We start from the raw sequence: 15,737 nt of genomic DNA on the forward strand, positions 1-15,737 counted from the left end.
TGCCCGTTTTCTTCGGGGCAGTATCTCCAGTGCCAAGACCACAGCTTCATCTCAATGGCTACTCAATCAAGAGAAGGAGAAATGTGGCCTTTACATCGGAGCTGGAAACCCCCTCGTTTGAGATCAGTAATAATGACTTGATTAGTAAAAATGAGGCGTCAATCCCCAAAGAGAGCAAAAACTACATGAACTAAGACGTCACGTTCTTACTCCGGCAGCAGGGCTCCCTGAGATGCTAACCTCCGATTTTTCCCACTCCAGCTTTGGGCTTCCTTTCTAAGTGCTGAAGATGCTGACAGCATTCCTCTAGTTTTCTTTTCAGTTCTTGACATTTTTGTTGTTCCTTCTCAAGTTCTTTGGAGCAGTGCTGACAGCATGAATCTTTAAGTTCAAGGTTTTCCGTATCTGTGAAAACTGAATGACAGCAAGCTTTTATATCAGTTTGACCGAGAGCTACTAAGAAAGAGAGACAGAAACAGAGAGAGACAGAGAGAGGGGGGCGGGGATAAAATCAAGGCAATATTGTAATTGATAGGCTATATTGCGTGATGTTTAAGAGGCCTGTAGTAAAATCCTGTTCACTATTGATTGATTGTGTAACTCGGAATGTGTGCCTTAACCTTTCTATGGTCTAGTCTCTTACTCTGCTCTACACCATGCTGTGAAAACTAGTTCTCGGGTCTTAGTGACGAATCCCATTCCTCACTAAAAGGAAACCGTGATCTTCAGAAACTTTTGATCCCAGCAATAGAGTGAGGTGCACATGAAGCTGGGTCGTCATGCTAGGATATGGAAGATTGAAAGTTCAGGCAGGTCACAAGGACATAGACGCAAGTCAGCTTAAGAGGCTCCCTCCCCACAGGTTGAATTGTGGGCAATCTCAGCACTAATTATGTGTAGTTGTGAATTAAAGGAAAAAAGAGCAGCTCTTAAGTCCATACAAATAATGCTCCTGGAAGAGGAGGCGCACATGGAATGACAGACAAACAAGCGGAGGGGTTTCTTGATTATCATAGCAGGCCAAGTACCATCTAGTGAACGTGCGAGAAAAGCTAGAGCCGGGGGAAACGCCTCATTCTGCAGCCCCCATGCGAACGCCTGGTGCAGGCAACTCAGTCAGCGGTGATGGCAAAATATATGTCTGATGAAGAGAAGGATATGTGTGTGGTCACACGTCTCCCCCCGCACCAGACACCTTCATTACAAGAGAAAGAACTCTAGTCCTTATACAATGAAGACAGTGAGTAGGTGATGAGAATTCACCTTGTCAACAAGAGACAGATGGACACAGAGCAACCACAGAATGAAAACTTGAGAACGCACCACCTCACGCAACAATCCGACCTAAACCTCACCAATACAGAGACATAGACCAGCCTCCAATGAGGAAAAGGTGTGTGTGTATGTGTGTGTGTGTGTGTGTGTGTGTGCAGGGAAGGCATGTGGGAAAGGGGCTCTCTCAAAAATGCCCATGTCATACACGGTAACAAAAGGATATTGAAAAACAAACAAACAAATAAATAAAGGGTTAGAGATATAGGACAATTAAATGTAACACTTCCACCTAGCGAGAATCCTGTGATGCAAGTGGGAAAAAATGCTATAAAACATTGTTAAACATCTTTCACAAAATGAGAAGGCAAACAGCAGATTGCCACTCTGATGAAAAGTTAAATTCATTGTACTGAAGTTATGCAAAATGTATCCCTGTTCTTGGGAAATACACACTGAACTATGTAGGGGTAAAAGATCATAGTATAGATGACTTATGCCCAAATGGTTTGGAAAAAAATTAACTATCCCTCCACCCCCCCACACACACACACGTGAATACAAAATAGGGTAAAATATTAATAGGTGCAGATGAGTAAGGATATATGAGTTTCTTAGCTTTCCGAAAGCTTGAAATTATTTCCCACTTTAAAATTGTAAGATGTTTGGCACAGTAGCTGGTAGAGAACAAACGCAAAAAAACCTCACGGCCACTGAGTCAACTCTGACTCACAGTCAATTCTGAAGCGTCACTGTAAGCCAGAATGGAACTGCCCTTGTGGGTTTTAAGGCTCTGAAACCTTAAGGCTTAAGGCAACAGAAAGCCTCATCTTTCTGCCAGGATGCCACCAGGTCAGTGGTACAGAACAACAACAATACCCATGGTGATTAGTAATTTATGGAAGTTACAAAAATAAAATACAGAAAAACAAGCTTGCAACCATTGAGTCGAGCCTGACTCACAGCGCCCCTCTAGCACGGGGCAGAACTGCCCATGTGAGTTTAGGACCATAACTCTCTACAGGAGTGGAAATTCCCGTCTCGGAGTGACTGGTGGTTTTGAACTGCTGACCTCGAGGTTAGCAGCCCAACGTGTAACCCACTACACCACCAGATCTCCAATAAAATTAAAGTAGCATGTATCAAAGTACATAAAAGGCCAAGTATTACTATTAATTGACAAAACAAAGTAGGACTACAAATTGGTATGGGCTCAGAAGCCTATGTCCACGATGCTTATGTCAGATCATGGTCCAGCAAAATTATTCTTTATTCTTAGCTTTCTCCTGACTTTTTGGTTTAATTTAAAAGCTTACGAGTTTTTAAAAGCCTAAAAGCTCACAAGCATCAGATGAATGAAGCGTCACAGTGATACTGTCTACTGCATTTTTAATTCTCACTTAAAGCTAGAAAACCATGTAGATGTCCTCTGACAAGAGAACAGACAGACAGATAAATAGTGCGGCACACATGAAAGAGAACATGATACAGCCATGTTAACATCGATTGCTAAGTGAATGAAGTAGAGCTATCTACACTAACACAGACATCTCAGGAGAATGGCTAAGTGGAAAGAAGCAGGTTCTAGACGGGCACAATCAGCAAGATAGTTTTTGTAACATTAAAAATAAAAGACAACCGAGTAGTAGCCTTTTGGAGCTATCTACAGGTGGGAGGAAGGGGAAGCTATCTGCTCCCGTGAAGCTGGGAACCCTACGTAGTCTCCCTGTTGGTTGGAACTGACTCGCTAACAGTGGGTTTGCTTACGTTCCTGTAGCTGGTCTACCCAAATGTAAAAGCAGAGGAGGGCCGTTTTGAAAAGGAGAGCATTTGTGACCTCTTGGTACAGGGGACGGAACACAGGGATCTTCAGCAGGATTGGCGATGTTTTATTTCTGAAGTAGAATAGCGGGTTGCCGATTGTTAGGCTTTGTGACATTATACATGGGTTGGGTGTTTCCTTTGCACGAGTCAACGGCTTTAAAACTTTCAAATTACTTCTTTAAAAAAAGTCAGGCACTAGGAAAACACAGGCACGCCATTAACAACATCGTGCTCTTCGGGAGGTAGGCTTATAGAGAACTTTATACCACTTGCGATAGTATATGGTTTACATTATTTATTCCTGTCTAATGGATTTACTAATGTGTGTGTTTTGTGAGGGAGGGGGACATATTAAAGAAAGGAAACAGAATCCTCCTGTAATCTGACTTGTCTTTGATCAAAACTAATTACTTTCATAGTGACTCAAAAACAAAATGCTCACTGCCACTGAGTATTCCAATCAAAGACCTGCGCTCGGGGGTTGCTGAGGCTGTAAAGCTTCATGGGAGTAGAAAGCCTCATCTTTCTCCCACCGAGTGGCTGGTGATTTCCAAGGGCTTCCCTTTATGCAGCCCAGGACAAAGCCCACTAGGCCGCCAGGGCTCCTGACACCTAGAACTTGTCTCTGGTCCTTCCACAGATGAATATAGAATTCAAATGTGACAGCAGACCCACGTGCCATGGAAAAGTATGAAGCAAAATCCAGCTGAGCTACGTATGACCTCTACTCAATTGACAATGAAACAGTCGCTGCCGTCTAGTCTAGACGTTCGGAAAAAGGACCGTGAGATAAATAAAACAGCTGTCTGTCGATGGACCTTTGGGGAAAGTCTGAGATTCTCCAAACTTCTGGTCAGACTGCCTGCTGGATTAGAAATGGGTGGAAGGAGGGGGGGAAAAGAGGACCTGATGCCAGGTGCTTAAGTGGAGAGCAAATGGTTTGAAAATGATGATGGCAATGAATGTACACATGTGCTTTACACAATTGATGTATGTATGGATTGTGATAAGAGTTGTATGAGTTTTAAAAAAAAGAAGTAAGTGGAAACCAAGGTTGGTGGCTTAGCACAGGGATTTCCTCTGGCAATTGGCACTTCTTTTCTAGGTTGTGATGGAGACAACAGATAAGCAGCAGCAAGCGTGTGTTTCTGTGGCCCGTTGGGCCCCGTAGTGCTCGCTCAGCTTTGACCCCATCAAGGTCCGCGGTATGGCCTTACAAGAATTCTTTTGATTATGACACTTCTAAGTCACTAAAGGGAAGCGAGGCCATTACAATTAAGTCGTCAGAGAGCACCAAGGGCGTGCTGCTCAGGGCGCATGTGCTGAAGACGACAGACAGACACTCTGCGGGCCCTGCAGAGACTCACGAGGCTATCAGAAAACGTCTTCTACCCCGGAGGAAAGTCTCATTTAAAAATAGATGAAAGTGTCCTGGAGAAATAAGAATTCTCTCATAGGACACCTTTCCATTTCTCAACCATGTTGGGGAATAAGAACATGAAGGCTCTATTTAAAACTCTCCTGGGGGAGGGGGGAAAAAAAAAGGAAAACCGAGCTGATTCCAGGAACCCAAGTGGAAGGTGAATTATGAGAATGACGAGTGCAACGAATGTATAAGGGTGCTTTGCTCAATTGATGTATGTACAGATTGTGATAAGAGCCTTATGAGCCCCAATAAAAAGATTAAAAAAAAAACAACTCTCCCTATCCTCGGGATGAGAATCATTTCGGGGTGGAGGGAAAAACACAGAAAGGTAGAAGTAAGAGGACCTGGGGCAACCCACTCCTCTAGATGCAGAATAAAATCTACAGAGGTACACAGAGAGTAAAAGTCACATTATACGTCTGTACACTCATACGTCTGCTCACGCCTTGGATCACCTTTAGTCCCCACAGCCACCACTCATAGAAATAAAAGCCAATTACCAGCTACTGCTTCTGTTCCGCGCAAGGCCAACGGCTGAGCCTGGTGTCCACACGTGGGTGCGGGAAGCCTGTCTGAGGACGCAGGCTCTCCTTTGCCAGTGCACTGGCCAGCAGGATCCTGAGCGATCTTAGCCACGTTGTTCTGAAACACATTATCTTCAGAGGTCATGCCTAGTAGTAGTACTCCTTACAAAAGTCTCTTTAAAATGCTATGGAAAACACAAAAAGAAACCCCAAGGCAAGATGGCCTGAACCATGGCCAAAATGTTTCTGAGGCCTTTAGATGATGCTGTAGCCACAAACTCCCCTCCTACGACAGTGATTTCCGAATGAGAACCCTGCCTGACCGAGGCGGGTGGGTCGAGCATGGGACATACAGGCGATGGCATCTGCATCCTCACGGGACCTATTTATTTTTAATGTTTTCTGTGACCAAATCACAGGAGAGACTGTCTGAAATCAGGATTGTTCTTGAAAATCCGCAACATTTTTACCCCAGCAGAGGTCAACTCCATTACTCACTGAAGGGGGTGGGGGGTGGGGGAGGTAACACCAACATTTTGTCTTGCACAAGTTAAAAATAACAACTGTAAATGTAAGTTCAATTTACATTATACTTTATATGGTCCTAAATACTCTTATGTGATGTAAACGGTCGGCTAAAAACAAATTCCAATGTGAAATTGGGGGACCCTTGCAAGGACCAGTCCTCCATTAACAAGCATTTGTAGGCACGGTCTGCATTCCAGTAGTCCTGCTCCCAGGTCATTGTTAGCTGCCGTCACTCCTGGCCGCCCCATGGACAAAGGGACTAAGAAGCTGTGATTAGTTACACCCCCTGCCTTGAGAAGGGTTTTCATCCGTGGATTTTCAGAAGTAGATTCCAAGGGCTTTCTTCCTAAGTCCGTCTTAGTCTGGAAGCTCCACCAGCGCCTGCCCACATCAGCGCAAGAGGAAAGCCTCCAGATGGCTGGCAGGTGGCGGTGGCTACGCGTGAGGTGCGGTGACTGAGAATGGAGTCCAGGTCTCCAGCACGGAAAGGCAGGAATTCTACCCCTGGAATTCTATTCACTGGCCCCGTTCCAGTCAACACAGCTCAACTTGTGAGATTTGCCATAACTAGTTCAAAGGAACTGAATACATGAGCGTGAGAAAACTACTCTGTTTGATTACTTAACACATTCTGTATGCTTGGTTTTATAAGCCTTGATTTTGATTTCAAGAAGTCTGCTTAATTGTTAGGAAGGCCTGCGATATGAAACAGAGACAGAGGTCCGAAATGACAGATAAAAAGCAAACAGGGGAGTCAAGTGGATACGGAGTGGAGGCAAAGGGGAGAAATGAAAAATGCACCAAGGCGGTCGAGTTGTCTGGTTTCTGCTCAAAACTGGATAAGAAGGGCCAAGATTACACGGAAAGCAAGCACTTTTTTGTCTCAATTTTTACTTCTTGGATAATAAGAAGAAACAGAACATAATCCTTAGCCTGTGCTCCGACTGGTATTTCTCTTCTCTACTGTACATTATAAAGCAGTACAGTCACATAGGCAATCCATTTCCTGGAGACGATACTGTTCATTCATTGCATGCCATCTACCGTATATGCTCGTGCATAAGCCAAATTTTTAAGCATATTTTAATGCAGTTTTGTGGTAAAATTAGGTCCCTCGGCTGATATTCAGTCAGCTCTTACTCAAGTATATACTGTACTTGAAAAAACCTTGATGGACTAAGTTTCAAGGGGCTTCAAAATGTTCATAAAAAGATGGAACTGAAAGATAATCGAATGTCCCCTTAGCTCTCTGAAGCTTCTTTGTATTTAAAAATGACTTGTTCTATTTGTATCGAGAAACAGGGTTTTGCTTTATTTTTTTCATATGTTGAGCTCAACAAATCACTCGAAAACTCAGATGCCATAAATCATATGCACGTGTGACATTTGCATGTGTGGCAGTTGCATAATCTCCTGACAACTTGAGTGAAGGGGTGGGAGTCTAGCATGTCAATCAGGTCATCACCAAGGAGGTCTCTGTGTGGGCGTGGCCTTCTCGTGAGGATTCTGGGAACTCCTATCTTCCTCCCTGGAGGCAGGACACACTCTCTGCTTCACCTTCCTGCTGACAAGCCACATGGAGCCACACTGATGGCAGCAAGAGCCCTGGATCTGCTTCCACCGCCACTGGATCCTCAAGACTTTCCACCCACTGGCCGGTGATCCTCCTGCGTTTGGCATCGTTGCATGTGTTGCGTGAGTCTGAAGAGGAATTTATGGAATGGTGTTGGACATATGGGCTAATATTGAACTTATGGACTTGATCTGAACTGGGCTGGGATGCTTTTTTAAGATGCAATTTCTCTGATCTAAACCACCCTCATGCGCATGCGTGTCTCTGGATTTGTTTCTCTAGTCCGCCCAGACTAATACAGCACGCATGCCATCAGTACTGCAGATTTAGAATCATTTCTTTAAAATCACTGTTCCACTTTAAGGTCATGACCTAAGTCTGCTCTAAAAACAGCAGCAGGTCAAGTATTATTTCTCCGGAAAATGCCAGGTCAGGCATTTCAAAGCCGCCCTGTTCTCAGGAATGGGATCTGATTCCACCCAATAAAAGCTGCGGAAGTCTAACTCCTTAGTCAAATCACGTGGTTCTCTCTATATAGGCTTGTGAGCCATGTGAGCACACACACACGATTGATTGTACAGCTTACACCGCTACAAGTCCAGTAAAAGATCCAGTGGTTGTGCATTCTAAAGGGAAGAAGAGGATATTGTAGTTGCTTGATATATATATATATTTTTAAGCAGAGGTTGCCTGCTCCGGAAAGCCAACTTGAAAGCACAGAACACGATTTTCCTATCATGTCTCATGTTCAAACCCTGTTGTGATGAATTTCAGATTGGAATGACCTACCAACTCAAAAATTAAACAAATCAATTGTGATACAGTATTAATGCTCCGCAGTTGTTGTGAGAAATGACCTTCTCGGGTTATCTCAGTCTACACTGAATGCCACGACTGCCAATAAAGCCCTCTCTGTAAGTCAAGGGTAAATCCATGCACGGGGCAAACCGATCTTCCGGTCCCTCCAGCTCTAAGATGCTATGTGGCTTCAAGGGCCGGGTAGTGGGAGGTCAGATGACACGGCAATCTGATGGGTCAGGCATTCCCTCCCTCCTCCACCCCTCTCTACCGATAATCTATGATTGCCCAACATAGAAGAGCTAGTTACCAGTGTGACACTGGAACTAAGCTATGCCCGCCACCCCACCCCCCTCAACCACTCCAGCCCCTACTTTATACATAATCCTTCCTGGCCGGAAAACCTTCCATCACAGTATCCACTGCTATTGCCAAATGTCACTAAATTCATTCCAACTCACAGCGGCTCTGTAAGACAATAGAAAACTGCCCCGTTGGATTTCCTAAGCTGTAATGAGTTCTGGGAGCAGACAGGCAGGTTTTTTCTCCCGCAAACGAACTGGTGGGTCTTAGTTATCGGTTTAGAGCTTAACTGATCAGCCACTAGCGTTCCTTCACAGTATCTTAATGGGTCTTAAATTCTAAACTCTCAACTTTCCTATCAGGCGAGCCTTCTACATCTCAGCATTTGTTGCCAGCTCTAATTCCGAGTATGAGAACGGACTGATCAGAGTGACTCGGACGCCCTGTGGGACCTTCCTGCATCACCAATTTCTTTCCTCAGAAGGTTGCCTGAGACTCTATAGTTTTAGCAGATCTTCCACATGAACAAAAAGCTGGGCTCAGAGGGTATGTAAAAATACCAGGAACAATCCATTCAACGGGCACATCTATAAGCCGCCAATGAATTGGGGCTTTGACATTTTGGGCGAGTGAACGTTATACCTCTATTTACTCATTTCTTTATGAGTACTTTTTGTATTTCGGTTGGAATTTGGGACTTATATGGGGGGGGGTGTCTTCAGAGCAAGAAGCAGGCTTTCACACTCTTTCAGCAGTTCTTAAAACCCTAGTTGTAGATAATGCATACTAGTTGAAGTGACCATGTCTCAAACACACAAACGGGAAGGAGAGTTCTTCAGTTTCTGAATTCTCAGGCTCTGATAAAGAGTAACTTTCTTGTTTTCGAAAAAAAAAATCACCTGTCTGGAATCGAAATGCTCTGCCTTGTTATTGGGGCAACTCTGAAGAAGAACTGAAGGGTATTCCCCCCCCCCTCAAAAAAATACGAATGTAATCCTTTGGCTGTTTAACAAAACGTTTTCTTAATCCACTCGCCAAAACACAGCCCTACAGCCAGTGAACTATAAAGTAAGGCGAGGGGTGGGGGGTTTACCAGACACAACTTCTACAATCATCCTTGATGCTGAATGTCTCTTTTCACTTCTTAGGCACCTACCTTTTCCCCCCGGAAGCCAGCGTTGTCTCGAAGCAAGAAGACGGTATCTCGAAATGATTTCTGTATACAGGCCTTTAGCTTTTCCAAATACTGCACGGACACCCATTTTGAAGAACACATCGACACGACTTCCAAAAGCTGCTGCATCTCTGACGCCCCCCGGTGCTCCTTTTGGGCATCCCTTAGGAGAAGGCCAAGCACCGTGAGGATGTCTTCTTCGTACTGATAAATTTCCACTTGCATCCGCTTGCCCTCCTGCATCGTCCATTCTCGACGACTCTGATCCAGACAGGTCTGCAGCTCGGCCTCCTGGTGAAGAAGGAGTTCCGCTTTTTGCTTCGTGAAGTCTTCTTTAGCCGCCGCAAGCACCTCATTGATCTTATTTCGATGGTCGTCTAGAAACTGCCGGTAATCTTGCTCATTTTGCTCTTGAAGTCTGTGGATTTCCTCCTGCTTCTCTTTGTTCCACTCACTCCGGGCTTTGGCCAGCTCAGCCCTGACGACTACGGGGACCTCCTCGTCCTTCAACTCCAGCTCCCTCTGAAGGGAACGGAGCTGTTCTTCCAATTCTTTCCCGGGGATTGCAGTCTTCCTCATGTCTTCTAGCTCACTTTTCCATTGCTCCTTAGCTTCCGACACAGCAAACAATACCTAAAGGAGAAAACATTCCTTTTTAAATGGCCGTGTGAGTCTCCGCTTAAACAAAAATATTACATTAACATGAGGACTCGGCTTAACTTCTGAACTTAGATTTTAAAAATCAAACTTGAGAGAAAAGAATTCATAATTTTATAAATCTACTATGTTTATGGATCTAGGCCTTCGTATCAAAAACCTCCCAATTTGTGTCTTATGTTATTTAAAAATCAAAACATCGGTTTGTTGATGGAGAACTAAAAGTTTAAACTGCCTCCCCTCTGCCCCCAAATTATATATGCATAAAGTTCAGGAGGAAATTTCATTATATTTTAATTCCGTTTTCTACAAACTTATTGAAGTCTCCGCTAAACACGCCTACAGTAGCTGATTTCTGGTGTATTCAAGTGATGGTGAATTGTACGCAGGACTGCCTGGTCTGGTTTTTGGTTTTGTTTGTACATCTTATTGTTAGTAATATGTACCCCATGCCCTGGTGCAAGTAAAATGTGTTCAAAGACTGGATTTATGGATACTGATCATTAAAGCCATCAGAACGAAAGCCTAAAAAGGGGAAGGGGTATTTGATCTATGTTAGAACCAACTCATCAGCATCGAACCACAGAGTAAGTGGAAAACTACCAGGCTATCATTAGAAGTAGCAAATTCGTTTTAGGGTGGGGAAAAAAAAACATATCCTTTTAAAAAACAGATGCAACCTAAAATTTGACCTAAGCCCCAACAAAGTATTTTGATCTTAAGAAAAGGTACCTAAAAAAATAAGAAAGTTTACTTCTGAACAGGACTATAACATATTATTTTCTTAAGTGCTTGGCGTTAAAGATAAGTGTATTTTAAGGGTTAGCACACCATTCATTAAATGATAACACCATCAGGAAAAGTTTTGTTCTGTTTTGTTCATTTACAAAAAAATAGCAGGACCGCTTGTTAATACTTGAGAAGCAATTCAAATCCTGTCCAACTCATATGACCCCGGAGCAGAGCGGAACTATCCCTTGGGAAAGCAAGGCTGGGATTCTTTTTATTTCATTTTATTTTTTTAAACATTTTATTAGGAACTCATACAACTCTTATCACAATCCATACATATACATACATCAATTGTATGAAGCACATCTGTACATTCTTTGCCCTAATCATTTTCAAAGCATTTGCTCTCCACTTAAGCCCTTTGCATCAGGTCCTCTTTTTTCCCCCTCTCTCCCCGCTCCCCCCTCCCTCATGAGCCCTTGATAATTTATAAATTATTATTTTGTCATATCTTGCCCTGTCTGACATCTCTCTTCCCCCCCTTTTCTGTTGTCTGTCCCCCAGGGAGATCACATGTAGATCCTTGTCATCGGTTCCCCCTTTCCAACCCACTCACCCTCCACTCTCCCAGCATCGCCCCTCACACCCCTGGTCCTGAAGGGATCATCCACCCTGGATTCCCTGTGTCTCCAGCTCCTATCTGCACCAGTGTACAACCTCTGCTCTGTGATTCTTTCCAGGAGCAGAAAGCCACCTCTTTCTCCTGCTAGTAAACTTGAACTGCTGACCTTGGAATTAGCAGTTCATCATATAACTCACTGCCCCCAGAGCTTCTTATGGTTTATAACACAAGCCTGGGAATTATCATCAGGGGATTGGACAGGAGCGGTGGAAACCGTGCAGTTTGGATGGACTGCCTAGCCTTATAGTCAGTGCCGTTTCACAAAGGCAATTTGGCAGTATTCATCAACCGGATGGTTCCCAACTTTGGCAGCGTATTAGAACCCAAGGAGCTTTTAAAATTCCTGATGCCTTTAGAAATAAAGAGAGACGATCTCTCCTCCCTCCCGGTCCTCCCGCTCTCTGCACGGACCTGGCTGCTGAGATGATGGCCGTTCCAGAGCTGAGTATGCTACGTAAAAACAAACAAACAAACAAACACCTCCCGATGCCTAACGTGCACCTGAGATTAGTTAAAGCAGAATGCTTGAGGGTGGGAACTAGGTAAGTGTGGCAGATTTTTTCAAAACTAGGTAACTGTGGAAGATTTTTTTTAAAGATCCGTAAGCTGTTCCAAGATGGGACCAAGTTTGGGAACGACTTCACCAACTTGACTATTTTTTGATTCCAGAGACTGGCATCAGGCTTCCATAGATGGATCTCGATAGATCACACCAATCCGACTGAACTCTCCAGCCAATTGATCCCTGTGAAATGCATCCTTTCCCCACCCAAGGAAAGGCAGCATGGGCGGAAAATCATGCTACCAGGACTTTCACATGGAGTCTGTTCTGATGTATGGACTCCATCTTTACAGGGTCAAACTGCTCCACGTGGGTTTTCTCACCTGTGATCTTTATAGAAGCAGATCGCTAGAACTTTCTTCTGAGCTGCTGCTGTGTGGACTGAATGCCAATCTTCAGTTTAGCTACTGTTGCTACTTGCCCTTGGGTCACTTGGGCCACCCAGGGAGCTTCCTATCTCAAAAAAAGTCACTGCCATCAAGCAGGTGACAATGCTATGGGACAGAGTGGAATGGCCCCCCAGGCTTCTAAGACGAACTCTTTACTGGGAGTAGAAAGCATCTTCTTCCTCCCACGGAGCGGCTCGTTCGCAAACTGACTCGGTGGTTAGAAGCCCAGAGTATAGGCTCGCTATACCATCAGGGCTCCTCAGACTCATTCCGGAGCCCCTGAATCAGTACATATATCGTACCCTACAACTTTGTCTTTGCTACCGTGTCCGTTACCTCAAAACTGAGCTATCACTATGCTACAGAATGTATTGTGAGGCATGGAATAGATCACTTTTTTCCAAAGCAATAGTTGGCTACCATAAGATTATTCTGGAGTAATTTCTCATTCCCGTGTTTTGAAATAATTTACTATTGATTAAGCTTTTACTCATAGGTAGGGCCTATCCGTGAAGCCTGCGCTGTACTGAATGTAAAAGGATTCTGTTTGCGTCACTCAATCATCTCTGAATTGTTTGACATTGTAGTCTGTGCTAGGACAACACGATTTTCTACAATCATAAAATTTCTTCTAGCATTTTTATTTTTCCAAATAAATGTCGGCATTGTATAAAAAATCAAAACTCTGCCAGTGTCTCTTGGCACTTTGACTCGAATTGGGGCGGCCCGATAAATTAAGTTGGGGAAGTGCACACAGTCGTCTCAGATTTTTCTAGCGAAGAAACGTGGCACGTCCCGGAAGGAGCGTTGACCATCTCCCAGGGCGAACAGGTTCTAAACAACGTGAGATGGCTGCTGCAGCATAGCAAACAATCTCAAGCTAAATGGATGCTTTATAGCTCATCACAAACAGAAGAAGGCCGATTCTCAATTCCCCCCAAAGATATGACAAGAAAGAATAGGATTTAGTTTAGAAACTAAGGGGATATCTTGAAGATAAGCTTTTAAGATGCTGAAACATATTACTTATCCATGAACAACTACCTCTCCTATAGAAATTTATATTTTTCATAAAAAGTTATTATGAACTCACCCTTTCCATTACGTTATGCTATTTTGAGATCTACAATGTCAGAAATGCCAGAGCAACACCCCAAAAATATTTCTTTCTGTCAGTGGGATATTTTAATTCTGGTCAAATCTCACAGTAACTATTTCAAAAGGTTGATGTTTTTTAAAATGGTTCAAGATGTACTCCCTTCTCCACCCCTAAGGTTTGAGGATAAGCTGAGTGAAGGTTTATGGAGCAGATTCGTTGTCCATGCAACAATTCATACCTTTTCTAACACACTGCTTGCAATCCTCACAATGTAACGTCACTTACCAACCCATGTCCTCCCTGCTCCCAATGCTCCTTCTGTCCTAGTCCTTCGGAACTTTGTCCTTGGGAAATGCTGCCCTTGTGGTTTCAAAGGGTCGATGATTCCAAGGTGTGTGTACCTCACTAGTGTTACTGTGCCCCTTATAGGCCTGTCTATTGTTTGGGTAGCAAAGGGCCACAGACTCGGGGGTTCCAAGTCTCCGCCTGGCCCCTCTATCTGAGCCGGGCCATTTGGAAGATTTCGAGTGCTGGAGCACATTTCTCTCCTACTCGACCCAGGCCTTTCTAATGTGATCCCGTTCCGAGCAGCGTGTAGTGGGCGTCAGACCCCACACGTTCTTCTGGTCTCCAGGTGAGGGAGATTCATGGTGGTCAGGGCTATTTGTCCACTCGATTAATTGTTTCCAGGTGCCTTTGATTTTCATCACTCTTCTTTCCCCCAGCCAGGGGAAAAAAAAATCAGCAATTTTCACCTTAGACAGCTGCTCACGAGCTTTTAGGATCCCGGTCACTAGTCACCAAAGTAGGGTGCAGAACACTGTCTTTGTGGCCGCTGTTATGCCAATGGACCTTGGGGTGCCCTGAGATGATCGTCTGGAGCCCCTAAACCCAGCAACCAATGAGCTCAAGGTGTTGGGTATGTTTACGTTTTCATGACTGTGCCCCCTGTATGCTGTGCCACGTTCATAGATATATTTTCAAAGGTAAATATAAATATCGAAATGCCCAGAGACAAAGATCCTTTGCCAAATCTACATATACTCTCCCTCCCCCCTCCATCCAGCCTGCAAGTGTATACAAGTATCCGCTTGGAGCTCACCAGTATGGCACGATTATGTAAATTCCTCTGTTGCCTCTCACTCTTGTACTCCCCCAATATTTTCCCCGCCTCCATCACCATTTTTTCCGTCAACCTCCCTCTTATTGTAGATTTGCCTCCCTCTGGTTGAGGATGTTCTTCATTCCATTGCACCGATTTACCTGTTTTGAGACTTTACAGAGGCCCTGAACAGCATGGTAATGATGATGACAGAAGATACCAGATGCCAAACTCCGAGCTAATCCATTATCTTACTTAATCCTCGGACAATTCTAGGAGGGGGTCCCAATGTCCAGGACTGAAAAAGACAGGAGTCGGGAGAAGAGACCCTCCTGAAGTTACTGACCCGTTTGGCCACAGCGAGTTCCTGCTGTTCCTCCCACTTCTTCTGCTCGGCTCGCACACGCGCCTTGTACTCCGCCAGCTCGGGCAGTTCTTCCAGCCAGCGACGTCGAGCATTCTGGACAGCTACTTCGACCTAGTGCAGGAAAAAAGAGGCCACGAGGGATGTAAAGTCCCCCAAAGATCGCCTTTCCCAACAGCGACTTTAGATCACACCCAAATGTATACATTGATAGAACTTGAAACTTTATGCTCGGTAAAGTTTGCTGCAGCTAAGAATAACGTTACGGCTGAAGAATGGGGTGGCCCATCAATGCAGGCACAAAGTCCTGATGAAACTGTCTATAAACCTGTCACCAGTCATCACCAGATCACTTATGAAATCATGACACGCACACAGGAATGCACTCCCACATCCCGATACAAAAGCAGGGTGAATATAAACAGCTGTCTTTCTGACTAAAGCGTGAGATACAGTTAATGACTGATTACAGGGAGTTAAAAATAAGAGAAAAAGATGAAGCTCTTAAGCAAGTTCCTATCGCTTCAAACGTTATTACAAACACTTCTTTTCTATCGTGCCTTTTGTTTTGCTTCACGAGACCTATAGTTTCACAAATTCCAAAGCAGCACCCTTGAATATATCACTTTATCTGGGACATCTTTTCAGCTTTTTTTTTTTTTTTAACTTTTAGATCTTTTGAGAAGGATTCTTCTCATTCTAGGTGATACCCTTGAACCAGGTAATGA

General features: G+C 44.2%; 1 protein-coding gene across 5 annotated transcripts in view; it reads right to left on the minus strand.

Annotated features, from left to right (window-relative positions):
* CEP152 (centrosomal protein 152) overlaps positions 1–15,737 on the minus strand; it is an 89,009-nt gene that overhangs the window by 9,507 nt on the left and 63,765 nt on the right. For 3 of the 5 annotated variants that reach the window (XM_075531211.1, XM_075531213.1, XM_075531210.1), the window contains 4 exons: positions 14,992–15,123; positions 9,405–10,055; positions 5,023–5,164; positions 241–414 (listed from right to left, as the gene is read on the minus strand). In XM_075531211.1, the coding sequence (XP_075387326.1) occupies positions 241–414; positions 5,023–5,164; positions 9,405–10,055; positions 14,992–15,123 (1,099 nt within the window). The remainder of the gene's footprint in view (positions 1–240; positions 415–5,022; positions 5,165–9,404; positions 10,056–14,991; positions 15,124–15,737) is intronic. The other 2 variants (XM_075531214.1, XM_075531212.1) reach the window with 1 other exon arrangement.

Source organism: Tenrec ecaudatus, chromosome 14 (genome assembly GCF_050624435.1).
Source record: "Tenrec ecaudatus isolate mTenEca1 chromosome 14, mTenEca1.hap1, whole genome shotgun sequence".
NCBI lineage: Eukaryota > Metazoa > Chordata > Mammalia > Afrosoricida > Tenrecidae > Tenrec > Tenrec ecaudatus.